This window comes from Clinocottus analis, unplaced genomic scaffold (assembly GCF_023055335.1).
Source record: "Clinocottus analis isolate CAN_PGR_092001 unplaced genomic scaffold, fCliAna1.0.p SCAF_16, whole genome shotgun sequence".
In the NCBI taxonomy this organism is placed as follows: Eukaryota; Metazoa; Chordata; class Actinopteri; order Perciformes; family Cottidae; genus Clinocottus; species Clinocottus analis.
The window spans coordinates 9,745,507-9,772,009 of NW_027175887.1; the positions used below are offsets into that span (position 1 = coordinate 9,745,507).

Below are 26,503 nucleotides of genomic sequence, written 5' to 3' on the forward strand. Positions count from 1 at the left end.
GCAGAGGCAAGACACCACGGACCACACCGGTCTACACCAGCCACACAGTTGCCATGGAGAAGATTAACGCTGATGGATTCAGAGCCGGGCTGCGGTCGCACAGCGCCCAAATACGTGCAGTATGTTTTTCCCCTCTATACATCTCACGTGACCGTCTTCCCATCCCCAAACTACAGAACAAAAACCATGATGGGCAGCAGGCCTTCGAGGCATCACTGAGGGCAATTTTTCACATCTTATAAGATCATGAGAGCCCAGTCGCATGCAGTGTTGTTAAATGGGCTTTTTGTTTTTTTTTTGTTTTTTTTTTGCACAGAGCATTCGAGGTGTTCGAGAGAGACCACAGCATTCTCATGTATTATAGGACCTCGCACATCGAGTCTTCTCTTCAGAATGCCAGACGAAAACCCAAAGCTCACATTCAACATACAAGTCATAAACAGCAAAAAGGTGAGCCAATTTAACCATCACCATCATTATACCAACAATTCCACAAGAATGAAAGTATAATACGTCCAAAAAAACATTTCCAGTACCAGGACAGCGAGGGACATGTGACTGTACTGAAAAATACAAATTAAAAAAAAGACACTGAAAAGAACAGTAAACAAAAATGCAATGAGTTGCTTAAAAAAAAATAAAAAAAAGAGAAATAAAAAAGATATTCCCTGCCCTCAACCAGACTTAAAAATAAAACAATCAACACAGTATATAATGAACATGAGCACACTCCGGTCCAAATATGCTTAGTTTCCATGGCAGCACTTCCCCAGCAACTGGCAAAGGCAGCCTCTCTAAGCTCTCCCATGTTTCTTTTTTTTTTTTTTGCTCTTAAAAAATAGATGTATACTATATTCATACAGTATTTAATAACAAAATTCACAAATGATAAGAATCATAACCATACTTTTTCAAATGTCTTTGCAACAGTCCATAATACATTTCTTACTATTCTGTTCTTGTTCTTTTTTTTGTGTGTGTTCAGTCCTTTATGCATATGACAACAAACTGTCTTCCATCAAGTAAAATGCTTGGTCAGTTGAAACAAGAGCACCATGGGAGAGAAATGGAGGGCGCGCGAGTGTGTGTGTGTGTGTCTGTGGTCAGAATACTGTAAGAAAACTCCAGCTGTGCCCAATCAACATGACAGTAAGTCCCACTCAGACGCCCCTGCAGCAGGTGAGGGAAGGGAGAGAGAGTGAGGGGGTGTGGCCTCTTTCCTCTGCCCAAGCCTGGAACTGTCACCGGCCGACTCTTCCTCCATCTCTCCTCTTCATTCAGTTTTGTCAAGTAGATGCCAAGAAGTAGCTCAGTGCTTGTTTTTTGTGTGTTTTTTTTTTTTCCTTTCTTTTTTTTTCTTCTTCTTTTGTACGGTTGCATGATTTCACATGTCTTTTTATTGTTGTCCTCCAAGAGCTGGAGGAGCAAAGACTGGTAGTCAAAGAGTTTCAGGTAGGTTTGTGTGTTTGTGTGTCATCCTGTTCCCCAGGCCCTTGACTCTCATTAGAAGCAGTGGTTCTTCATGGTCAGCGGTCACGAAGACTACTCGTACTCAAGGAACTGTTTATGGTAGAATAAGAGATACCTGAGGGGAGGAAAAGTCAAACATCTGATTGAGATTTCATCCTGTACGTCATTGTAGAGCTGCTGATGTCTCGTTTCTATTCTTACCCTTCGCTATCGAGTACATCCTTAATGCTGGCCTTGGTGATTATGGCGTCATCACATTTGAACCACTGGTCTTTGTGCTGGCGGATGAAGCTGGTGTAGTGGCCACTCTCTAATGTGCCTTGGTGGTTGACCACAGCGAACAAGGAATACCTGGGAAAAGACCAAGAGACGTGAAATTGTCTCCGTTCTGTTGTCCGACTTCGCTTTTAAAAGTTGCAATGTGTAACATCAGTCCAGGGTTTTAATTTAAAACAATAAAAAAAAGTATTAGTAACAGAAAGTGAAGAGGTTAGCGTTGACATGATGCAAAGATCTATGTATTTTGTTGCAGAGACAAATTAATATAAGCATGCTAACGTGCTAATTGCAGTCCAGCTGTCGAGCAGCCCCGAGAGCTGGTGAAGGCACGTGGTCCGTGTCTGTTTTTACAGGTTGTTTGATGGATTAAATCCAAAGTGGCACAAACAAGAAAACAACTTGTATTTTCAGTTTCGTCCTCCCTGCAACCACAGGCCTGTCTCACGAAGCTGGATTTCCGCTTAGCGAGGTAACTTCTGGATTAACTCCGGGGTTTCCGTCTCACAAAGCTGGTTCACTTCTTAGCGGGGTACGTTGCCCCGGTAACTTACGCTGAACGCCTAACCTGCTCCTGAGCAGGTTAAGTTCCCGGATAAGATCTCAGCGGGGATAAAAGATGCCGACTGACCAATCATTGTCCTGGAAAAATGACCTGCCCATTTCTACAGAATCCCGTTGAGGAACGAAAAGGTAATAAAAAATAACAACATACATTTGAGACGGTGATTTAATATTACAATCAGAGTAATTTACGCATTAACAGAATCACTGGGTTTTTTTTTGTTGCCACGATTCCTTGCGGCTTCTGGCTGCTGCAGTAGTGTTGCTTTATGTGTTTTGCTTGTATTCTTTCTCTATATTTTTCATACATTCTTAAGATCGTAATTTGCTCCTCCGTTATAAAATACGTTGCTCTCGGCGGTTTCTTGGTCAAACGGAGTTAACTCCGCCCCTTTTATGTGCACCGATCTAGATGAGACACCCCTGGGTTGACTTGACAAGTTGATAACCGGCTTCGTGAGACCAAAAAGTGAGACCGCGGACATCTGGTTAAGTGCAGCTGGATAACTGAGGGAAACCCTGGGTATGTTAACCCAGCTTCGTGAGACAGGCCTCAGGACTCTACTTTGCCAAGAGGAGAGCGAGAAGAAGTTGCGACAACTAACTGCGAACTTAAGGTCCGTTTCATTTGCGCTCGATCTGCTTCTTGTGCATCGAATCAGTGGGAATCAAGTCGTGACTTTTTTTTGGATTGGCCAACGGTGACAGGTTTGCAAGCCTCGAGGTGGAATGCTGGCCGCTGTTTGTTTGGAGCTACATCGTACACATCGCACCTTTAATTCAAATATCTAATAAACACCATTATCCTCCACATACAAGGGCGCCTTTATTCACCGTAAACTCTTTCTTGTGCACTAGAGGCATCATCGAAGAGTCTTGCACACTGACTCTTGACTACAAGGAACCCTTCAGTGGTATTAAGACACATTCCATGTGACTATCCTGGAAAATTGAAGCTATTGTAACTTTCATGGATGAGGAAAACTAAGCTGCTTTTAATTGGCTTCAAATTGATTTAATGTGGGAGAAGTCACAGCCAGATGCTTCAGGTCATTAGCATGTGCTGCGAGTGGAAAGATGTTCTCCTATGATGTCAGTGCTGCCGCAAAGCAACTGTTATTAAATCAATTTGCTGAAGCGCATGCTTTCCAAGGTACTTACTTATTGTCGTTGTTTAATACGTCGACGGTCTGTTGATACTGCCCGTTCATTCTGCTCTCTTTACTGTGGGAGACAGAAACAGAATAGCGAGACATTAACATTTCTTAAGTTGCATGTATGTGTAAACGTGCTACACTGGCACATAAATCCACTAGGTGGCAGAATGATCTTTCTGTGAAAGCAGATTTCTTCCCTGCTTGTGCCTCAAATGGTTTGACTGTCTCTGAACAGAGCTGAATGGATGCTTAGGCAAGGGTGGGGCAATACTGCTCCTGAATGCTTTACTTACATCAAAATATATCTCAGGGAGCAATTCATAATGCTGTTTTGTCAAATACGCAGAAGTGTGCATTTATTTTGACTACACATAATGTAAAGTGTATTCACAGTAAATGTAATAACACATTTAAAGAGGCTGATGCAGGTTTTATTTTTTTTAAAGAAATGTATCTGGATGTGAAGACTGGCAGGACCAGATTCACTATCGGGGGGAGAAAAGCTACGATGGCCACTCCAGGCTTACCTTGATGCCATGAAGGGCGTCATGTCCAACTCTAGGGGGAAGGAAACATATGTAGTGATCTTTCTCCGCAGTTTAGCAGAGTGCTCAAACCGCTGGAGTTGGCCAGAGAGGGAGGAGGGCGAGAGAGGGGGAAGGGGCAGAAACATGAAAAGGAGAGAGAGAATGGGGGGAGGGGAGAGGACACATTTATAAATAACAGGCATCATCATCACAAGACACACAAAATAAAACAAAGCAAGTGAAAAGTGAAAACGCTTGCGTTCCACCCTGGATGTCACATTTACTGATTCACAACAAGATAATCGCAGGACTTGGATTGATCTGAGACAATCTTCTGGCAGCCTTTTCCTATGAATATCATAAATACATTATAGTCCCATCCAATACTGTTGTGATTAATAAAACATGAACAAATGAGGACTGTACAAGTCATTGAAGTCAGAGGTGTCCTGGGACGCTCGGTGAAAGAGCTGCACAGTAGACTGTAATGCACCAACAACCGAATCGAATCATGAACACACCGACGCACAAGCACTCCACCCGACAGCTTTGTCTCTGCAAAATCTGAACTTTGCCTAAATCGGATACACGGCTGCATACACACACAGGATGGGTCATATAGTTTGGCATTTTATATACATTGCAAAACATAACAATTTAGTTATTAAAAAGGATAGAATAAAGTTCTTTAAAAAAATGTAGTGTTCCATTTGGATGATCGTTGAAGTCGCATCACATGACAATATTTACATGATATATCTGCTGTTCTGGAGTGATGACACAATTAGACAAAAATGAAAAGCTCAATGTTCGCTTAAATATTTAAATTGTCAGCTCGGTGACAGATAACGTAACCGATGACAATTGACAGCACGTCGTCATGGGAGGACTCACTTTGAGATGGAAACACGCCACGATGGGGAGCTTCTTCATCGTCAGCTGTTTGGTGGACTCCTGGTAACTATGGCAACCGCCGCACTTGATTTTGGCACTGCTTCCTAGATGCTCGGGTCGCGTAAACCTGCAGAGGGGAGGGGGTTGGCGTGAAAGAGAAGAAGAGGTGAAAGGAAGTGAAAACTGGCACACACAAAAAGAAAAAGGAAGCCAACTACTATGGTGATGTTACATAAACCCTTTTGCAGCCCGCAACAGCTGCTTCTAGTCAAGTTAGTCTGTAAATGTAGGAGGGTGCGTGCAAAGTCTGCCTGCAGAGTTTTGGTGCAGCCGCTCTGCATGTCAGCCCACCCAACCCAGACCCCTGCTGGTAATATCACCACGGCAACAGCACCAACCAGTGCTGTACCTTTAAGAGACTTGCTGCAGCAACTAGGGGTGTGTGAGGTGCTGCAGTAAAAAAAAAAGTCAGAAGGAAAGGAGCCGAGAGAAAAAGGGGGAGGATGATACGACTACGAGGAGGTAGAGGGTGAGGGCACACGGGGAAAGGAATTAGGTGCAGAGGAGAGGGAATGAAATAAGATAAGGAGGAAAAGAAATTGCAAGAATGAAGAGGCAGTGGAGGAGATACGAGAGGTCACATCTGCCAACCTGGTGGAAGATGAGATCCTGTGATAACAGGGTTGCTGCGCCTGAGCAGACACCACATGTAACCCCTTAGACAAGTGGAGGGATGAATACAATTTATTTGGAGACGATTGATACCCATGAATTTGGAAAGGAGGCAAACGGGATGAAGGACAATAATCCTATTGGAAAAAGGAGAAAGTGACAGTGCCATCTTTCTTTTCCATGTGTTATGAACATAAATCTGCTAAGGTTTTAATACGCTGTTGTTCTGCATCAGCATAGAAGAAAACAGCTAGCCGTACTGCTGTAAGGCAACTGACCGTCATAGAAGCGTCTCAGATTTTTCATTATTGAATATTCTACAACCTACATGACAGGGGAATTAGTTTTGTTCAGATATAGGGGGGGGGGGGGGGGAGAGAAACCCGACAGAGAAAAAAAAAAGACAATCTGTCTTTTGTCAGACGAGACTGAAGTGGTACCTGCGGAGGCAGTCTGTGAGCGTGGTGGAGCCTGACAGGTGGCTCTCTCCATTGACGGTGCTGCCATCCCCTCCAGGGCTGAGCGGCCAGAAAGGTGTGGACGAGCCAGGAAGGTCCAGACTGATGTCCCAGAATGGATCTATCGTTGTGGAAACCCCGCTGGAGAGAGAGAAAAAAAAGAGAAGAGAGTTCGGTTGAATAAACAGTGTGTGATTGTGTGTAGGTTTGTGTGTCATTTATTACAGGTCATGATGAAAGGATGATGACATAGATGGCAATACACGCAAGCTTAAATTCACACAGGCTTTGTAAATTCTGATCATGTTTTTGTTCAAGCCTGCTGGAAGATTGAGTGTGTGCATGTGCATAATATACACACTGCTCTTCTAGGTCCATTTGCAATTCAATGAAGTGTTACATCAGAGAGAATTGGCTTTACCAAAGGAATTTGTATTATAACCCCGATGGCTGTGATGGACTGCACCCTGGCAAAATGGAGGCTTTCAGTGTACAATGTATGCAATACACACAAATATATACACACAGTGTGGCACATTATCACTTGATTAGATGAGTCATGATGCTGCGACACCCTGTGGTACCAGCAGGTGGCTATTAAGGCAAGTAGGCATGTATTTATGACGGGTGACCAAGCAGGAATATATGGAACCATTATGGTTTCATGTTTTGTTGAAAAAGCCTGTGGGATGCCTTTCTGTTGCTTCAGGCTTACCCATAAGTAATCTGTGGTAACAGGAGACCAGTTTAATGATTACAGAGGAGTTCAATTTACAGAAGAATGATACTCAAGGCAGCATCACTAGCTCTGCATCAGCAGTCTCTCTTTTCACTGAGGAGGCAGGTAGCATGGCACAGATCTGGGCTCGGCTTGCCTGCGAGTCAGGGCTAGGTGCTTTGCAGTTCAGTGCAGCGTGTTAGTGTTAATGTGACAGGACAGCTCTAGGGGGCAGGCAGGCAGCGCTCGGATTGTGCTGCTGTCTAGACAACCCCCCTTACAGCAGTTCTGCAGGGACGGGGGCCTTTAAATAAGAGCAGTGGAGAGGACACAACCAGTGGTTCACCCACTTTGGGTGGACAGGTGACGTCCACATCGATCAGGCCAGCGGTGAGGGGTGACTACGCAATCAGACGACTACGCGGCTAGATGGATGAGTGAGTAAATATAGGGAAAGAGGAAGGAGGGGTGCAGGTGGTGATGTTCCATCAAGTTAATGGCAAGGAGAAAGGAAAAGGAAACCTCTGAGATGGGACTTTATTTCGGTGATCACTTCTTTACACTTTTTAAAATTGCAGACCCACAAACTTACTGGCAAACCTGACAGGTGACGTCTGATTGCAGGCCCCCAGTGAAGATTTGGTCAATGATGCAGTTACAGTGGTTTGGATTGTTGGCCTTCTTCCCATTGTCGTCTCCTGTGGACCGCAAAGAGCAGAAAGTATAAATAGCCACACAGATAACACCTGCAACCTGTTTAGCACCTCTGAAGGACTCTGTCTGGCCCTCTTTCTCACTTTACCGTTCCCCTGCAGCTGAACCTCTCTGCTACTTCACAACTCTCTGGATTCTAGATAATCGAAGGAAACCTTACTGCAAGGTCTGTGGGTGAGTCAGCCTGTCATTGCACTGCAGCAGGGCCTATTGACATTCCTCACACTGCTTGCTTCCTGTCCCTTTGGTACCCACCATTGCCAGTCTCCTTCAGTATGCTTCCAGTGAAGTAAGGCACTGTGCTCTGCGCGAAGATCTAAGGTGCAACTCCACATGCCGGATCAGAGGCAGTAGGTGGCCCAGACACACTCCTCTCAATTTCAACGGACACTGCTCTTAGCTGCGTTTCCCCACTCAGTCCGACTTTTTTTAATTCAAGAAAGAAAAAAAAAAAGTAAACCCTCCAATCTTACTCTATTTAAAGACAACACACTAGTTTTTTAATATAAATGCCGTACACACACTGGGAATGCCATATTGATTGTCTGTATGGCTTACTGATGGTGTCCCCTTTGCAGTGCCTGTGTAGTACATCCAATGCTGCGATGAGGAACTCATGGGCGTCTTGCTGCTCGTAGCCTGCGAGGTGACGCGCGTGAGTCCACACCAGGTGCAGCAGCCGGAAGGGAATGTGGGGCGAACGGTGGCCCGAGTAGAACTGAGAGCAGGGAAGAAAGATGAGGAGTGGGTGGTTAGCCTATTTTTCCAGGTGTTTACCAGGGGATTTATATTTTATCACCTCGGTGGCAACCTCATAGCGACATCGCACGCCGTAATCTATAATTCATTGCTGAAGCATAACACATGGGCGCTGTCACTCAAGGTGATTTTCTGACTCCTTGAGCAGCTACCTTCTAAATGCCTCGTCAGATATGAATGAATATGTCGCTGAACAGCATATCTGTAGAGAGGTGTGATGTGCAAGAGGGGGAGGAACTGGTTGGAAAACAGGAGTGTTTGGAGTAAAAACATTCATCTGTAAATGGATGCAGAGTCTTTGTGTTGCCATGGGAATTTGAGTGAGTGACAATCCAGGTCAGAGATGAGCAGAGCGCATGAGTTATTAGGGTGCAAACGCTACCATGAAGTTCCAACCAGAGCTCATTAATGCCAGAGAGGGCCCTCATGTCTTGACACGCAGAGGGTGCACACAATTCGCTATATTCTCCACAGCGCTGTCGGAAATCTGATTGAGCTGTGAGGGGTTGGAAAACATGCCACGCTGAAGTCTCCTTTGAACTCCTTTTCGGCAGTTTGAAGGTGGTTGACAAACAAACGATGCTACAAGAAGAGGAGGAAACTGGAGAGAGGAGAGAGTGGCTGATCAAAGCAGGCCGGGGCCACACCTCTCACTTTCGCATCTAAAAAGCTCAGAGACTCTGCGTGTCTGCAGAGTCAGAAGACGTCGGCTTTTGATGACGATATGGAGGTGGGTTGAAATAGAATCACGGCAGGGGATGGATGGAAGTAAGCATTGAAATTAGAGAGTTGGAGACAAGGCAAGGAGGTAGAACAACATGGGATTTTGTTGTATGACTGATCCCGAATTTCCAGCTGAATTGGTGATAGAAGTGATCGATTACCTCCTTCATGTGTTATGTAGCTAAATGGTTCAGCGACGAGGAAAGGCTCTGTGTACGTGTTGTGGAAGTCGGTGATGATTCAACTCAATATTGCACCACTTGCCATCTGTGGGCCAATATATACTGGGAAGTGAGAGGGTGTAAGAACAAAAAGCGATGCCGTGTGGGAGAAGCCCAGGCAGATATTACATAATGTCAAGGGCCAATGAGTTTGTTGGATGTAAAATGCCAAACTTTTGCATTCAAAAAACAAGGATTAAGAGGCTATAAATCGCTGTGCAACATTATTCGCATCGACTTAGGAGGTTAAATAAAATATATAATTACGGCTTCCTGCTTATTCATTTGCATGTGGCTCTGTACATTTGTTTCAGGCAATATTTTCCCTCTCTGCTTCCCTCTTTGGACTTGACAAAAGAGCTGAACAGTGACTCAGCCCTCTGCAGTGGGTTACACTGCGAGAGAACATTTTGTATTACATGGCTGTGAAGAAGAAAAAAAGGAAAAGATTTTATAGCCTCAGTTTTAACCAAAATATGACGTTCTTTTCTTTGTGGGATTTAACACACCTATGTAACAAATTCAGACATAGAAACTGTGCACCATACCTCTTGAAAGAGCTGCGACATCTCACACACCAGACAGGAGTTTGATTGCATCTCGCACTTGTGTCTGTCGGAGAGAAAGAAGTCTCGCAGCAGCGGCGTGTGTGTTAGGGCCTGAACAATGCAGTTCATGAAACATGTGTTGCCCAGGTTTATTAACCCTCGTAAACCTGCAAGACAAAAAAAAGACAAAGAACAGCATGAGAGACGCATGGCAACAAAGATTAAACATGACAGTGCCTCTGATTCATGCTGCTGCCAACGGAGGGAAATTAATCCCCACCAAGGACCCTGTCTGTTTCACTGGACTGCTCAATTTACTCGTTAGAAACCATCAAAATGAGAGCATTGCTGAATTGGTAGCAAAAGAACCACATGTAGTATTGATATAAACCATTTTGTATTGTTTATGCAAACTGTTCAAATCAATTTAATCCCAAAAACAATTGGCAGCATGATTTGCGACTTCATGATGGAACCACATCTCAATATGCCGAAAGAGTTATTAAACATATAAAAACAAGAATATGGTGTTGGGTCAGGTCTGCCAGCAAAACTGTGTATATCCTGGAACAGACCCCGAAGCTGTGAATGGATTCATTTAGAGAGAAAAAAAAGAAAGCTAAAGTCTTGCAGTGATGGCCAGTAGAACAGGTGAAAACCAGCAGGGTGTTGGGTCAAATCCAATTGAGCGCTTTAATACTTCAGACTGGTCTTGCTGTGCGCTCACACACATAAACACACCAAGTCTACTGCCCAATTGGGGCAGCGAACCAAGCTCTATAATAAAATAAGGGGGGAAGGATGGCAGGAGACAGTGGGCAGAGGGACAGATACAACCAGCAAAAGCACATGTTCAAAATCAGACACAACAGAGAAAGAAACAAAGCCATGAAAGAAACAAATCACTAAGAAAAGAGTCCAGTGAATTATACCGCCTCTCGGTTGCGTGCCTCCGTCAACCACTCAAGTTGCTGTTTACACGTCTGTCTATTCAATTCATGTGTAAAATTGTCATGATTAGCACATTCATTCTTGAGTTATGGGCAAAAAAACATGTTTTGTGATCGCAGTGATCTTCAACTATCAAATGGAAGTATCGAGTCTTGGTGGTTGGTTCAGCCAGATTTGAATGAATTTCCTCTCGGGCATACCTGAGGTATCACACCAACAACAATAGACCGGACAGATGAACAATCCCGCAACATTATGTCCCTGTGGAGTCATAACACCTTCATGTTCCTGTGGTGTGCATGTACAGCCTTAGCGAGGAAACACTGTGTTGTTGTGTCTCTTATAGTGCACTGCCTGTGGGGCTGTTGACTTTGGGCACACTTACGCTATAGGAGCATGTGGAGACACACAAGCAGGTCTCGGGATCAAAAGCAGAGCAGGCTAAACATTGCAGCCCATTGCTTACCTATGGTGCAGTTCGTAGTGATTTTCCTCCGCTTTGGATTGTGTCGTAATAATTCTAGCTCCCTCTTGGTTGGCTCCCATGTTGTGTATTTCTCCCCAATGCCTGTGGATTCAAGAAAATGCTAAATGTGACGGCCTCGTTTCAAAAGCTGCATTAAGTTATCGGAGAGAAAACGGAATGCTTTACCTTGCAACTTCCAGGCTTTCCTCTGTTCTTCTTTGGCAATCTGCTCCATGTCTTTGTCGTATATGTAGTCTTGACACACAAAACAATATATTCCGCCGTATAATAGGTCTATCGCTGGTAGCAGAAGGGAGGGAAGGAGAAGGAGAGATTGCAGTATAATTACAAATAGATTTTCCACCACAGTAAGACGCAATGGGTTTTATTTACAGTTCAGTACAACCTCGCCAGCACAGCCAGCCTCAAGACAAGCACTTCACCCGCCGAACGTTTTCCACTGCAATGGCTCATTTCTTGCAATTAGCAATTATAAGAGATATGAAGATCGTAGTAATGGAATGGGTGCATTTGTCCCCCGCCCCTCGCGCCTCACCTGGGCTGTCAACTAACATTGCCTCTTCCATTGTGAAACTCCACGACAACAATAGCGCAGCTCTGTTGCCGTGACAACCTATTCTTTGCGAACTGGACATCGTTCCGTCTTCGGTGCTACACACACTGAGACGTGAGCGAACACATCATATAGAAAGATGGTGCATGTTATATTGTCGTCACTGTGCCAAGTGTGTGACGACAACATACAAAGAAATAAAAGACATTTTTATTTTTTTAAATTTTGTCTTTCCATGTCATGTTTCTTTTCTCTGCTAAAGCATGACCACAATGGACGCTCCTCTCTTGACAACAGCAGCCCAATTAGAAGAGAAAAATGAGACTCGAGTGGCAACGAGAGGAAGAAGACACAGACGATAAAGTGCTGCACAAGATACAGAGAGAAATATAGATCATGCTCACTTGAGCGAAAGATGGGAGCAAAGAAGGACATGGGGGTGGAAGAAAATTAGAAGTGAATGATGTAGCTATGACAAGGTAACAAAAAGGACAGGAAAAAGAAAAAAAGATATGAAATGATTCCTAAGGAGTGAGGTTGTTAGGAAAAGGAGATGCATAAAATAAAAAATAATAAAAGAGTCCTTCAAAAGGAGCTTGCTTTCTTGCACTAGAGCAGACAGGGAGTTTGGATTAATTTGATGAGGTGGAGACGAACAGAGCGCCAGTGTCAGAGAGGCACTTGTGGAAAGCTCAAAGGTAATTAACACTGTGGCCGTGCACCAGGGGTGTCTGTGTGCAACCACACTGTTGAAATGCATTAAATCAATTAAAGCCATTCAAAGAGCTACCATGCCACCATCCGCTCTTCCTGGTGTCTATATTAAGGTGTCCTTGTAGAGGTGATATCAAAATCTTGCTCATTAGTGTCATTATCTTATTTAGCATAATGGGCATGTAGGATTGGAGCTGGGCTTTTTGGTAGCTGTGGATTAGCAATGTCTACCATAGTCCCTTGCTGCCATATGGAAGGCAGAGTACAAACTTAAACTCATGACATTTGACTGGCTAAGGCGCTCCCCACCAGAATGGTAATGTGCTGCGGTGAGAGTGAGTTTTAGGCTCCCTGTCTGCTCAGAGGAGGAAGTTGGCCAAAGTAATGCTGTAATCCTTTGCTGATAATAGCTGATGCTGCAGTGAGCCACACGGGTGAATGTGAATGTGAGGACTGATGTGATGGGACGGGGCCTTGGACATAAGGAAAGGAGGGACTATACGTATATTGATATAATTGATCTCCTATCATTTTAGCACTGTTTGATTTCATTTTGAATATAGAGCATTATCATATGCAATTTGTGGTTTCAATTAAAACTTCAAAGCAATTAAAATTAGCTCCAAAATTATTTCTTAAATGGTTGAGGGAGTGTGTGGCTTACCTAGATTGTGTCTCTTGTTTTTTGCGTGCTCGTGGATGTGTTTCTTCGTAAAGCAGCCGAAGAAGACGCAGTAGAGACACGAGTGGAGTCGGTTCAGGTGGGCTCCACACATGTGACAGATACACGACTTGGCCTAGGAAAGAAAGACCCAAAGTAGAAGTGGGGTTGGGGAAGGGAGATATGGGGGAAGAATTGACAGGGGAAAAAAAGGAGATGACGGTCAGTGTGGTGTCTCTGCAGCAGGACAGAGTCATGAGCTAAACTGCAGAGTGGTGGAGGCAGACTGAGAGGAACTCCCTGCTAGCTGCATCAGATTACCATCTTTCAGTCAGTCACACAAACACTTTGGAGGACAAGATGCTTGAATAGACCAGATATGAAGAGACGGACTAAAGATTGCTGGGCCTGTTGACAAATTCTTTGCAGTTGAATAACAACATATTTCCTCACTGAATCCTTTGCTCTCTAACACATGCAGTGCATGATGGGATTTGCTGCTTGGCAGGCAGACCGGAGAAGGCAAGCAAAATCAGTTTGAAGCACACACTAACAGCAGCTGGAGGGTGTGTAATTGGTTTGACTGCAGCTGCAAAAGGTAACCGGACATTAGAACGTCTGACATCCATTGAAAACCTGCAGAGAAAATGTGCCCTATATCAGCTGCACAGGAGCCCAGGTCGAATGCACAATTCAGAGATTTGGTGGTGGTTTCACTAATAAATAAATAAATAAATATAAACACACATACATACATACATACATACATACATACATACATACATACATACATACATACATACATACATACATACTAAACGTTTTGAAACAACTCTGAGAAGGGGGAGAACAGAGAAGGATTGTTGGCATTTAATCAGTGACCAAAATATGGTAAGATTAACGGAACACCATGTGGTTGACAAGTGTAACCATGGTGAAGAGAAGCAAATTCTCGGCAGAAAAAGAATACCTAATAAGTGCATTATGAAGGACTTAAACCACGGCCGACTAAGTTATCCTATATTTAAAACATAATCTTAATCCCCTCTGATTTACCAGGTTTCATTGTAAAATACCAGTCATGCTAATAATTGCAGTAACATACCAAAGGCCTCTCAGACATACAAGCTGCATGGCTGTAGACCTGCTTACAGGCTGCATGGTGCTTTAACTGCAGTGGAGCTGTAATAGATGACACTGTCTGAACAAGCATTTAAAGATTTTAAAAAGTAGAACGAGGAATATTCCCAATTTCATTTAACTTCTGACCCCGCACAAAATGTACAGCATGCAAGTTTGACATTTAACTAAATCATTTTTGAACCAATTATTATGTCGACAAATGTTAAATCTTTCAGCAGTGATTATACTCAATGCTTTCACTATACAGTCATGTTGGTAATGTTCGTGAAAGCATGGCAACACAAAACCTGCTTTGAGAAAGTGAAATTGACTAAGAGAGGCAAGACGATCCAATCAAAGCCCGACAGGGTGCAGACCATGCCGCAATGAGTCGCCCACTCATACTGGAGAGAGAAGACAGAGGGAAAGTAGGTGGAAAGCAAAGGTGAAGAGAAACAAAATGAAAAGGAAACTATTGGCTGGAAAGATTTAGCTGTTTTTTTGTTTCTGGTTCTGTGAAACTAGCTCGAAAGAGAGACTCGCACACTCCTACACACATTGCTTAAGCTATTGGACAGAAACTCAAAAGGCCCTGTCCAGTATTGTCAGCCTATTGATATCTTTTGATTAGAGACATAATAGAATAACCTGGCACCACATGAACAACATTAAAGCGTATTGTTGCGGAGGAATAAAGCCGGTTGTGCCAGTCAGTTTCACTTCCTTCTCTCTGGTTGGCACGTAACAGAGAACGATATATACAATGGGAATGATTACGAAATGCAAAGAATAGCTGTTTAGTAGAACATAACGTAATAATAATGGCTTTTGTATTTTAAAACAACGGTTATCTGACTAAAGTTTGCTTTTGTGCAATCTTTGCAATGGCAGCAGATGCAGATGCCACTCAGCCAGACCGGCCGAAAACAAAACATTATTGGAAGCGGCGTGATCAACCCAGAAAAAAAAGGAATAGAGTAGGGGAAAGGACTAAACAGTGTAGACATAAGATTATTCCACCACCAAGCTTGCTCCTAGCTAAGGTCTGTTTGCTGGAAAATAAGACTGACCCAGCAACGGAAGAACTGAGTCTGTTGTGCACACATCTTCACAGAAACGTGTCTTCATCATAACATCCCGAATCAAGCTATTGCACTTCTTTAGTACATCAAAAACAACATCTAAGCCAGCCTGGGCCCTCACCCGTTTGCATACAGAGTCAACAGATCCACATGCGATGCTGTCTCCACTGCTCTCCACTCTTCTGGAAAATAACACCTACATCATAATGTTGATTGTTGATTTCGGCTCATCCTTCAACACAATCTCCCCCATGAAACTGATAGGCAAACTTAGCACTCTGGGCTTGATTACTCTGGAACTGGTTATTAGACTTCCTCACAAATAGACTGCGGGCGGATCGGATTGGCAGCAAAACCTCCTTCACTCTTGTGTTGAACACCGGAGCCCCTTAGGGCTGTGTGCTCAGCACCCTCTTGTTCACGCTGTACACCCACGACTGCTACCCAAACATAAAGAGAACTATGTAGTGAAGTTTACAGATTACAAACAGCACCAAGACAAAGGAAATCAACAACCTTGCAGAGTGGTGGTCAGAGCACCTACTGCTAAACAATAAAACTAAGGAGCTGATTGTTGATTTTAAATAAAAGGTGGCAAAGACGCACACCCGTGTCCACATCACTGGAGATGAGGTGGAGCAAGTTACCGGCTTTAAGTTCCTGGGAAACAGAAATCACAATCAAAATGTGCACCCACCAACTGAGAATGAGTGATATTGGTGAGAAGAGAAGCCTGCAAAGACCTCATGGGATATTAACAGACAAAACCCACCTCAGCCACAACCTGTTCACCCTGCTGCCATCTGGAGATACTGAAGTATCAACTGCTGAACAACCAGACTTCAAAACAGCTCCTTTTCTCTGGCTGTGAGACTTCTTACTTCATCCTCCAGCCTCCATCTATAATATAGTTTTGTTGTTGTTGTTCGTTGTCTTTCCTATGTAGCAAATTGGGACTACATTCTAAATTTTGACAAATAAAAACCCTATGAGTAGCTATGTACATTAATTCAAGTAAAGTGACTAACAATAATATATTCTGCAGTGGGAAAGATCTGAATCTCTGCAAATCAGGAATAGCTTTTGTTGAGAGTGGAAGGAAACGGTGGGTGCAAAATTGAAATAACAGTCCCAAGCAAATCTCTCTAGTTGCATCTATTTCTATGGATCTTGACAGAGGGTACCAGAAGTATTATCATGGTAGCCATGGACATGCGTGATACATAAAATGTGCTACTATGCAGTGCTGCAGAGATGGGCCGCACAACTGGTCTGTCCAGTCTGTGTTTTGGCTGCACATTAGAAGGCGTGGGTTGGTTTGTGATGACATAGCAGTAGAGGGGATATTCAGGGTCGCAGACACTAAGCTCTGTTTATTTTTTCATATTGGACCTTTTAGCCAGCCAGCTTTGATGGCTGGGAAAGAGAAAGGATACCCAAATTAGCGGATGATGCTTTACCAAAAGGGATGTATGGTGAGTGATGGAAAGGAAAGAAAACAAGTGCTGACTGTCACTAAAAACTGACAACATCTACAGCTGGATCTTTGAACTTTTACAGTAGAGGTGGTGTTATTGAAATGCAATGAGAAAAGAAAAAGCATAGAGTGTGTAGCAGGAGTGTTTTCAGAATCTAAACGAAACCCTACATGTACGAGCAAAACATTGTGAAACACATCCGACGTCAACTGAATTGCTAAGTATAGTTTGAGTTCCCTCTTTGAGCCGATCTTACAGAGGCAGGGTTGTTGTTGTTAATCCCGACTCCACCTCCATTGCACCAGGACTCCAAGTCAAAAACAAGAAACCCTGCCAATGCCACGCCTTGCCCTCCCCCTCCCTTGCCTCAATACCCCTTTAGCGGGCAGAAAATCTATCTCTGCTCCAGCACCCCCTTGGCTTCTCTGTAATCTCTCCCTCTCACCATGGTTCACAGGCTGTCTGCTCATCAGTGTCAGCAGTCCTGCCTTTCTCTGCACCCAGGGCATTTAATGTTCCATTAGATCAGCTATTGATCAGCCGCTGGCTCAGATGACTGGAACAAGTGTCAGACAGGTAGCAAGCTCAAGTTTGTGCTGCACTAGGCTGCATTTCCCATCTGGGATGTGCTCTTTGAGGCAAGTTAGGCTGGGATCCATGTCCAGGAGAATTACCCACTAATGTACAAAGCTGCTGATTGATGGGAGAACAGGTGCAGAGAGGCATTAGCTGGATGAAAAGGTATCCAATACATGTTTAACATGAGGATAAGATAGCATTACATGCTTTGTGGGTCCGCTGAGCGGCCTTCAACTTACAATGACCGGGATCCCACAATTACAGCTTGGATTGTCCAATGTTCAAGATCTAATTCTATACACATCTATATAAAGGAATACCAATACTCAGCTTCTTCATCTCCTCCTGCATTCATTTAATCCGACTGCCTTATTCCTAGCTCAATGTTAAGGTTAATGCATTCACATTCTCAAACAGAGCAAGTAATGTGATGAGCTGTAACTGAGGAGAGAAAATGACGAAGACAATTATGATGTGGACAAAGGTCTGGCTCTACTCAGCACACTGCTGCTGCTGCAAAGAACAGACCGGGGAGGGGAGAGAGAGTCAATACGGGGTAGGGAGCATGGCTATGTGAGAGCAGTGAGTCACCAAGCTGCCTCACACTCATACATACATACGCCTGTCCATGCCACAAAAACATGCCTATACTACAACAGAATTAACAATCGCTGACATGCATACAACACTATAATATTCATTGAAATACACACAGAATCTCTTGTTGAGCTTATACACATAAATTGGTAGACATTGGCTACGAGTACTTAGACACACACGCATACGTACACAGTCCTTTTTGATTCTCATGACTAATGTGAACAAGCCAAAGGAAGTAGGGGAAGGGGGGGGGGGGGGGCGCGACTGATGGTGATGGTCCACAACCGTGCTGTCGACTGACCCCGTGGGGCTGCAGCCTGTCAGTGCTTTGGCAGCCTCACATCCCACTATCCCCTCATGACAATGCCTGGCCTGTAACATGCAGTCTCTGTAAGCAGCCCAAGGGACCCACACAATACCAATCTCGCTCTATTCTCTTTTCACTTCCGTCCTCCATCAGCTCATTGTAACGTCTGTTGGCGATGGCTTGTTGTATGGCATTTGCGTGAAAATGTATTCCCACCTTGTTTAAATGAATCCAAGCTAAGGGAGAGATGAGGGATTGTTGGTGTGCAGTTTGGCCTCATACTGTCAGACACAGCTATAAGAACATTAGAGCTAAATTCTGTCGATGGGAGTCTAGCTTCTTGCCGTGCGCAGGAAGATTTTTTATTTTTTTTGATGAAATGAGAATGGAGTGGAACTAAACTGAGATACTCTATACATGATGGGAAAAAAAAAATGTTGACTACTTCTCAGGGGTTTCTGCAAGTAGTGTAGGTTGGCGTGATAAAGCATGGCTTGCAGCACATGGGATGGATCTACAAAAGGCGTACATGTGTCAATCTCATTAAGATCACTCTACTAGGGAAATAGGCTGTGCGTCCTTGATTTTCAGAGAGTGTTGGAGAACAACATAGAAGGCAGCAGAAAGCTTTCCACTTACTACAGCACAGAGATGGAGCTGTATTATGGAGTGAAACAATCAGTTGGTCAGAGACTGACTATTTGTGCCTATATACAAATATTTAGAGCGGGACTAGTGGAATACAAACTACTGCCTTATAAAAAGGAGTCACAAAATAGTATCAAGGCAATATTTATCCAATTGACCAGTATGTAGACTGACCAAGGCTGCAAAAAAATAGGAAAAAACATTGACAAACATGGACAGTAAGCGGGAGGATCCTGCAGCCGGCAGTGTGTTTGTCTGCACAGATGGCTAACAGTTCAGCTTCAGCTTAACAAAAGGGTGCCTGATCACTTGTCAAACCCTGCAGCTACCAGATGCCCACAACCACCATGTGCCACAAAAAGAAAACACACATCGAAGAGAATCCGTAATTGTGACTGATTGGACTGGTCCCCTTGGACTCAAATCGCTACACATCATGTTGATTCCTTCCTCATCCCCATAGCACCAATTAGGACGCACAGAGCCTTGAACGTTACCTGAAGGAAAATCTATGAGCACTGCGGAAAGAGGCACATGGGGCTATTGGTGCAACTGCAGTGTACTCAAAAGTGATAACATATTAGAGCAGACTTGAGGAAGAAGTTACCTTGCAAGAGTCTAATGCCAAAAGCTTCGCCGTTTTCACAAAGACAGAGAACTATTTTCACACAAAATGCCTTGTTCCGAGAAAAGTTGTCACTCGGACCGAAGGTTTTAACAATAGAGAATAATTGAGTGTCCACACTAGAAGGGAATGATTGCCTCTTGGTTTTTGGGCTTGGCCGGCCCCTGGGGAGTGATTGACAGCTCATTAGCCAGATGGTGGTAGTATGTGAGGGCTGAACAGCAGCCTCATTGGCTGGCTCAGGCTATGACCAGCCCGCTTTGTAGCAGTGATGTCTTTCCAAAGCCGGTTGGACAGTCAAATGAGAAGTTCTGTCTCCAGTTGAAGGGAGGGCAAAGACGTGAAATGGTCAGAGGCCGAAAATCAGTCAAAGTGAATTTGTCTAGCAAGGAGGGGCTGAGGGGAGTGCTGGATGCAGCTAACACCGAGAGGAGCTTAATCAAAACGCAAAGTCATGCTCTTCCTTAGGCAGCTATATTTTAAAATGTATGACTACTCCTTAAGCACCCATAGGCATATGTGGTCTTTGAACATACTATAACTTTAATAACCAACTTTAAAATGTAAACACATTTTTATTCATGATTCTTTTCTCCACGTTCAACAGCGTTAATTAATAGGTCTCAAGCAGAACCCACCATCCTCCTTTTTCACCAATTTCACTTTCGTCAGTGTTGCATCTTCTGGCCTTCTTTAGCATATCTGATCGAAAATAAAAAGAGGATGAAAGCATTGTAGCAGAGCACATCCAGCATAGTCAGTAAAATGACCTAGACTTAAGTACATCACAATTCCTTCAGTTGAAACTATTCAAGAAGATGCTGAATATCTATGGGAGGCTAGATTATCTGAGGCTGAAACATTGGGAGGCAATAGCATGCAAAGGGGTCAGCACAAGGTGACACACCAGGCCCATTACTAAGGGAGGAGGTGAAAGACCTTGTGCCATTTGTTTCATCTGACTCACTGAGCCACAGCCAGAAAGACTGACAGACTGAAAGCCACATTAGACGAGACCTGGGAGTGACAGAGAGCACACAGACATGGAAGACATAGGGCTGGAAGGCGACCAGAAGTCCATGACTGACATCACCAAACCCACTGAGTGTTTTCTACGAGGCAGAGGGAAAAGGGAAAAGGAAGGAGGGGGAAGAGGGAAGATTTGCTATGAATTTCAAAAGGATCCTCGGAAGTCACAGGAAAACCACTGAATGAAAAAGTATATATTTTTCCAAGTTTAACAACATTATATTTAAAGTAATCTTAAAATTATTGCAAAACTATACACTTTAGCCTTCACCTGTCACTTTGACACAATCAATAACCTCATTCCTTGCACTTTACTATTATCATTTGTTCGTTTTTTACTTGTTGCATCTCTACTTGTTATATATACATTTGTATACTTTCATTTTGTATTATCTATAGATATATCTTTTTGACTAGATAGATAGATAGATATTATAGTTAAATGTTCATGGTTATTGCAATAATTGGTTCTGATTCTGATAGTATAATATAAACAATACAAGTATTGCACACATTTAATTGAATAATAAAAAGGAGAGTTGTGAGCTGAACTAGCTTTGAAAAAAAAAAAGAAGCAAAAGGCCAGAAAGGGAAAAGGAGGAAGCAAAAGCGTGGGAGTGAGCACAGAAGAGGAACAAGCGAGGGCTATGAAGAGGCAAGAGGAATAGATCCTGATGCTACAAACGTATGCTGATGAGTCAGAAAGCAGGCTTGTGATGTGATAGAGACTGATCCGACAAAGAGATCTGCTCACAGCACAGGAATCAGCCGCTCTCTGGGATTGGTCGTGCCTCAGTGCATTTTGTCTTTGTGTGTGTGTGTGTGTGTGTGTGTGTGTGTGTGTGTGTGTGTGTGTGTGTGTGTGTGTGTGTGTGTGTGTGTGTGTGTGTGAGAGAGAGAGAGAAGAGAAAGAACAAGAGGGAGAAAAGAATGACAGAAAGAAGTAAATGTGTCATCCTTGAGAAATATATCAATTTTCATACCTCTGAAATTCTCAGCAACATCTCTCTAATGATTTCTGTCTCATCTTCCCTCATCACAAGCAGAATCGGGAGATGCACTAGTGGGGAAGGGGGGGGGGGGTGGTTGTGGTTCCTCTGATCATATATGATTTATCAAAAATAGAAGATAAAAAAAGCTGACTTCAGTCAGCTCTTTAATCACAACCCTTACTCTTTTAATCAAAGTGACAGCAAATTCTTCAAAGAAGTTATGGTTGTAAATTCCCATCAACCCCACCCACCCTGCTTTCATCTCATCCAATATCCACTCAACCTAAGATAATAGCTCTGGTTTAACTGCATAGCAGATTCCTTTATGGCAACAGTGTTTTAGTAGACATAGAGCCTCCTCGTATAGATAGAAAATAGAGTATATTTTGCTGGGTGGAGCAGGACACAAAATACATAACCTTCATAAATATTCACTGTAGGCCTCCACCACCATCGTCATTCACCAACTATAAATTATGAATATGACTGGAGTTGGGCCTAAGAGGAATGAATTCAACTGTTAAAAGCAACGACAGGTTTTTTATCTCCACGCTGTGCTGACATCCTTCTGTGCAAGTCTGCTTTACTGGCACGGGGCAACACGGGGTAACATGAATCTATATTAAGAGAGGAAACAAGGGATCGTTGGAGACAAAGACACGCTAAGGCACATGTTCTGTACACAAACCATTGCTCACTAGATTTAAATATAGACTCACAACACGGTTAAATAAATTAAAATTAATACATGAAGAGACAGGGAATAAAACAAGGTACCAGGAAGATAGCAGAGGATAGATCAGAACAATAGTTTCTCCTCTGCAATCTGAAATGGAGTCGATTTTTGTAACGTGACACAAACTGACAGGCTACGGTGGGTGTAGCCCCTCTGGCTATATGGCACGAAGCACACCTCGACCAGAACAGAATATAATGAAGCACAAATGCACAGAAGAAAATTATGAAAGATTTGACATTCATTAAAAATTAAGAGAAAACAGTATTGCATACATGTGAATTCTTGCCATCTCCCTACATGGGGCATCTTTTATACAATGCTCAATCTTGATTTAATTGTTTTTTTCCATGGAACATTTGTGTCACATACATTGAGAAATGTTTACAAAAAGGACAGCAGACACGAGTAATCTACAACAATATCAAATTTGTCAGCAAGTTAAATCTATAATTTACGGCCACCACTTCCAGTTCCAGAGTGCACGCTCTCATACTCTGTGTTAGCGTTAACCCACATGCACAACCTAAGCTAACAGGGCATTTCATCGAGGATCAACATCCCAAAAGAATTCTTATTAATTAACGTGCAGTAATTAAGGATGGCAGATCCCAAGCCACACTGGGTTGTGATGTCATCTCTGCAAACTCCTGTCTCTGGCACTCATTCTACCATTTATTTCACCCATGTGGGTTTCAGATTGTGCATGCAAAGCAGGTGACAGATTTTCCACTAATGTTCCTGCACATAGCCTGGGAATTGATTTTAGCTTAAGGTAGAGAGGATGACAGCTTGCAGGGAGGCTGCAGAGTACAGACTACAGGAAAAGGAAAAAAGGGAAGTGAAAAACGGTAATTCAGGATAAAAGACACTTGCTAATCAAACCAAGTCTGAATACAATGTAAAAACACATCTTTTCCATTCATCAGTCTCCAAATGGCAAGGTCTTTCAACTTCCTTCTATGCAGAAGGTGCCTCTTGTATGACTTGCAGTGTGTTTGCCATTATTGTACTATTGAAATATGAATACATAGTAAGCAGTACAGTGATGAGGTTTGTTTCATCGACCATGCCAACGTTCAGAGTTCAGGATTTTTATTTTTATTTAATAATGTCAAGCTAACAAGATGTTATGATACAAGGCACCTTGTCTTCAGGCTCACAATTCAGAGCTGAACACAATGACAGACTGCACTGCCTGTGTACCACTAGAGCAGCACTACACCTGCACTGCATGTTAGAGTAGCTCCGTGGTAAAAAGCCTTGGTGAAAGGGGGTTTGCAGCACAAGGCTCGGACTTGTAAGGTCCAATAGGCAACACTTTATTCAGGAGCCACTCCTGTACCAGTCGCTTAATGCTATTTGTCAATCAACTTTAATTGTAAACATCTGTGCAGCCACTGCTCGTATTTCAAAATCAGAGAATGAATATGAGATTATACTAAGATAATATACACTTGCCAGCATTTCTAAAATGTAGGAACAACAACAGAGGCTTGTCCTCTCTTCACTGATATTACAGCTAAAATGTTAAATATATAATGCATCTAAAAGTTTACTATTTGATAAAGTTCTATATTAAACAGCAATGTTTTCAATGCCTATAGTTAATTCAAAAAGCCAAGGCCACAGATGTACTGTGACGCAGTGGCATGCTAGAGAAAGTAGGTGGTGCTCATTTTGAAGAATTAAAAACTGCAGTGACAGATGACATGGACTGATGCAGGAGTCGAAAAGCGCATAAAACTACTATACAATCCAGTCTGAAACTACCAATGACGGCTTTAAAGTGTACCGAAACCTGCTCACAACAGAGCAACTATATATTTACAATGCAAAATCGACTTTAAATGCCATCTAACGTTGAAGACTTTGACAATATACTTTTATTCATGCAGCATGGTAGAACATCTAAGTGAATTTTTACTATACCACTAACATAGTGTTTCTCTCAAAATTATAGTTTTTGGGAGAGGTAAAGATTAGAAGAAAAAGTGGTGGCTTGTGATAAAGTACTAGATTTGGTACTGGTTATCTTGGCAAAAAGGCTGAGGGGGATGGTGCAGAGAGAGTGAAATTCTCCCAGGAGTAAGCAACTGGCAAGGTTTGCAAAAGCTAACAGGTTGGGCAGACCAGTGTGAATTGCTCAGAAGTGAGCAATAGAAAGCACCCATGGCCAGTCTTATTTTCATTAAAGACTGACTGAGCTCCCGTTGATTGCATTCCCAATAGGAAGAATGTATAAGATAAACTAAAAAAAGTAAATGTTAAAATTAATTAAAAATGCTGGTTAAGCTGTTGCTGTGTCACCTACTAGACTGCCTTTTTAACTTTTTAGGACTGTCTCATAAATGTGCAGATGCTCTCAAGCACACTTTAACCCTGATGTACATCAGTGTAAAAAAAAAATAGTCATAAAGACAACCAAAAGCTCGACACTACAACACTGTAAAAACAAAAAGGGCAATCGACCATTTTGCGCTCCTATTTGCTTTAACATGCCTGCAATGTAACTGAGCTGTGATTTTGGCTGTTCTGAACATAGTCCACCATTCCACCCAGCACTCTCACTGGCTGTGACTGTGTATCACAGCAGGTTCAGGGATGGGGCTGAATTATTCCACTACATAGGTTTACATTTAATATTCAGTGCATTAAATGACAAAGGCACCGAGGCGCACAGAAAGATGAGCAAGGAGGGAGAAAGCAAGCCAGTTCGTATTCTTCTGAACTACAGTATGTCAGTGAAGATGAGGAGGGGATAATTCAACTCACCAGCTCTGTCCATCCTGCATCACTCTGAAGCACCTATTTTATCACAACGACATAAAATGTATGACATGTTTAAGTGAAGCATGGATTAAAAAAATATGTATATATATATTTATAACAGTCAGGCAACCTACAATTGTGTTAATCTATAAAACAAATTAAGCTGTAATGTATTTCCTGAAAGGAACATTGTGGCACACGAAAGAAGAAAAAAAACACAAGTTTATGTTTGCAAAAAGAGGAATGAAAGGGTGACAAAGTGAAAGAAACTGCAACAGTCCGGTGATGACATCACATTGTATGGAGCTATTCGGAGCTGTGTGGGCCGAGCAGGTGTGGGATAAGCCCAAAAAGAAATTGACAATTAAGTAATCAGCTGACGTTCCAGCATCCAAAGTCGTAGGGGAATGACCAGTGCAGAAGAAAAACAAAAACACACTTTCCTGGGATGCTTAGGAGACAGAGCCGCTAATCTGTGGACCCAATATGCGCGTGTGGAGAGCCACAATGGGTCCATTTGGTGTGGTAACGTTAGCTCATGGCCACAACTCCCCTAAGTTTAGCCACACGCTAAGCTAGCTGTTCAGCATCTACCAAAACAGAACCGCCAAGCAAATAACCCTTACCGATTGACTCAAAGCGAAAACGCTTGAATAACAGTTTCGTTGGGCTGATACGAAGGACGTGAAGGTTGCTGTTCAAAGAGCAAAAAGGAGCCGCCAGTCGCGCTAGCTAACACACCGGTGATAACCTAATGTTAGCGGGCTAGCCCTTGTTTAGCTGCATTACTGCTGCAAGACTACAGCTTCACTGAGACTGTCGGTGATTGTACTCCTTGTGGGGCATTATTCGCACGCCAGGTCCGTGTCTGTCCGTGCCACATTCACATTATTTCACGTGTGTGTCCGAAGGTAAACGTTGCGGTTCCTGTGTGTTTTTACCTTGCGTCTCCTGGTCTCAGCAGTACCACTCCAAACAAAGCATTGGTATATGACTCGAAGATTTTGTTTCCAATTGTCCACCTTATAACCGTTCACATGGGAGCACCCGGCCGGACTCATGACAGACAAAACATTCAGTTTGGGTTTTTCTTTTTTTTTGGGTGACAATGAAACGTCTCCTGGATGGGTTCACTTAGCTAGCTAGCTTAGCTAGCACGAACTGTCTGTCCAGAAATGGTTTCCGTTTGGAAATGGGACAATCGATGTAGTATCCAAAAATGCTCCCCGGGCATCTGACAAAACACGGGCTGCGATTAACTAGCAACACATCTGCTCATGTGGTCACCTCACGGAATTATCACTTCACAAAAAAAAATGATGCTCCGCTCGCTGTATTGACAGTTGCCCCTTTTTTCTTCTTCTTCTCCTTCTTAAACGTTAGCTCCACTTCCACTCTCTCGATTAGTTAGCTTTCTTTCTCTAGTTAGCCTGCTAACGCTCCGCTACAGCTTCACAATGCCCGCC

The 26,503-nt window shown here is 43.1% G+C and overlaps 1 protein-coding gene across 3 annotated transcripts; it reads right to left on the minus strand.

Moving 5' to 3' along the window:
• Nucleotides 1-438: 438 nt before the first annotated feature.
• On the minus strand, nt 439-26,491 carry LOC137786607 (ubiquitin carboxyl-terminal hydrolase 22). 3 transcript variants are annotated; one of them, XM_068578598.1, is made up of 14 exons: nt 25,979-26,491; nt 25,041-25,073; nt 13,071-13,203; nt 11,305-11,418; nt 11,119-11,220; nt 9,702-9,868; nt 8,009-8,168; nt 7,329-7,434; nt 6,001-6,159; nt 4,889-5,015; nt 3,995-4,086; nt 3,472-3,534; nt 1,672-1,821; nt 439-1,585 (listed from the first exon to the last, which is right to left on the minus strand). In XM_068578598.1, the coding sequence occupies exons 1-14, from the start codon at nt 26,096-26,098 to the stop codon at nt 1,543-1,545; spliced, it is 1,569 nt and encodes a 522-aa protein (XP_068434699.1). In that variant the 5' UTR covers nt 26,099-26,491; the 3' UTR covers nt 439-1,542. The 3 variants fall into 3 exon arrangements, with proteins under 3 accessions (XP_068434699.1, XP_068434700.1, XP_068434701.1); XM_068578599.1 differs by lacking the exon at nt 25,041-25,073; XM_068578600.1 differs by lacking the exons at nt 25,041-25,073; nt 25,979-26,491 and adding an exon at nt 20,147-20,208.
• Nucleotides 26,492-26,503: the final 12 nt, after the last annotated feature.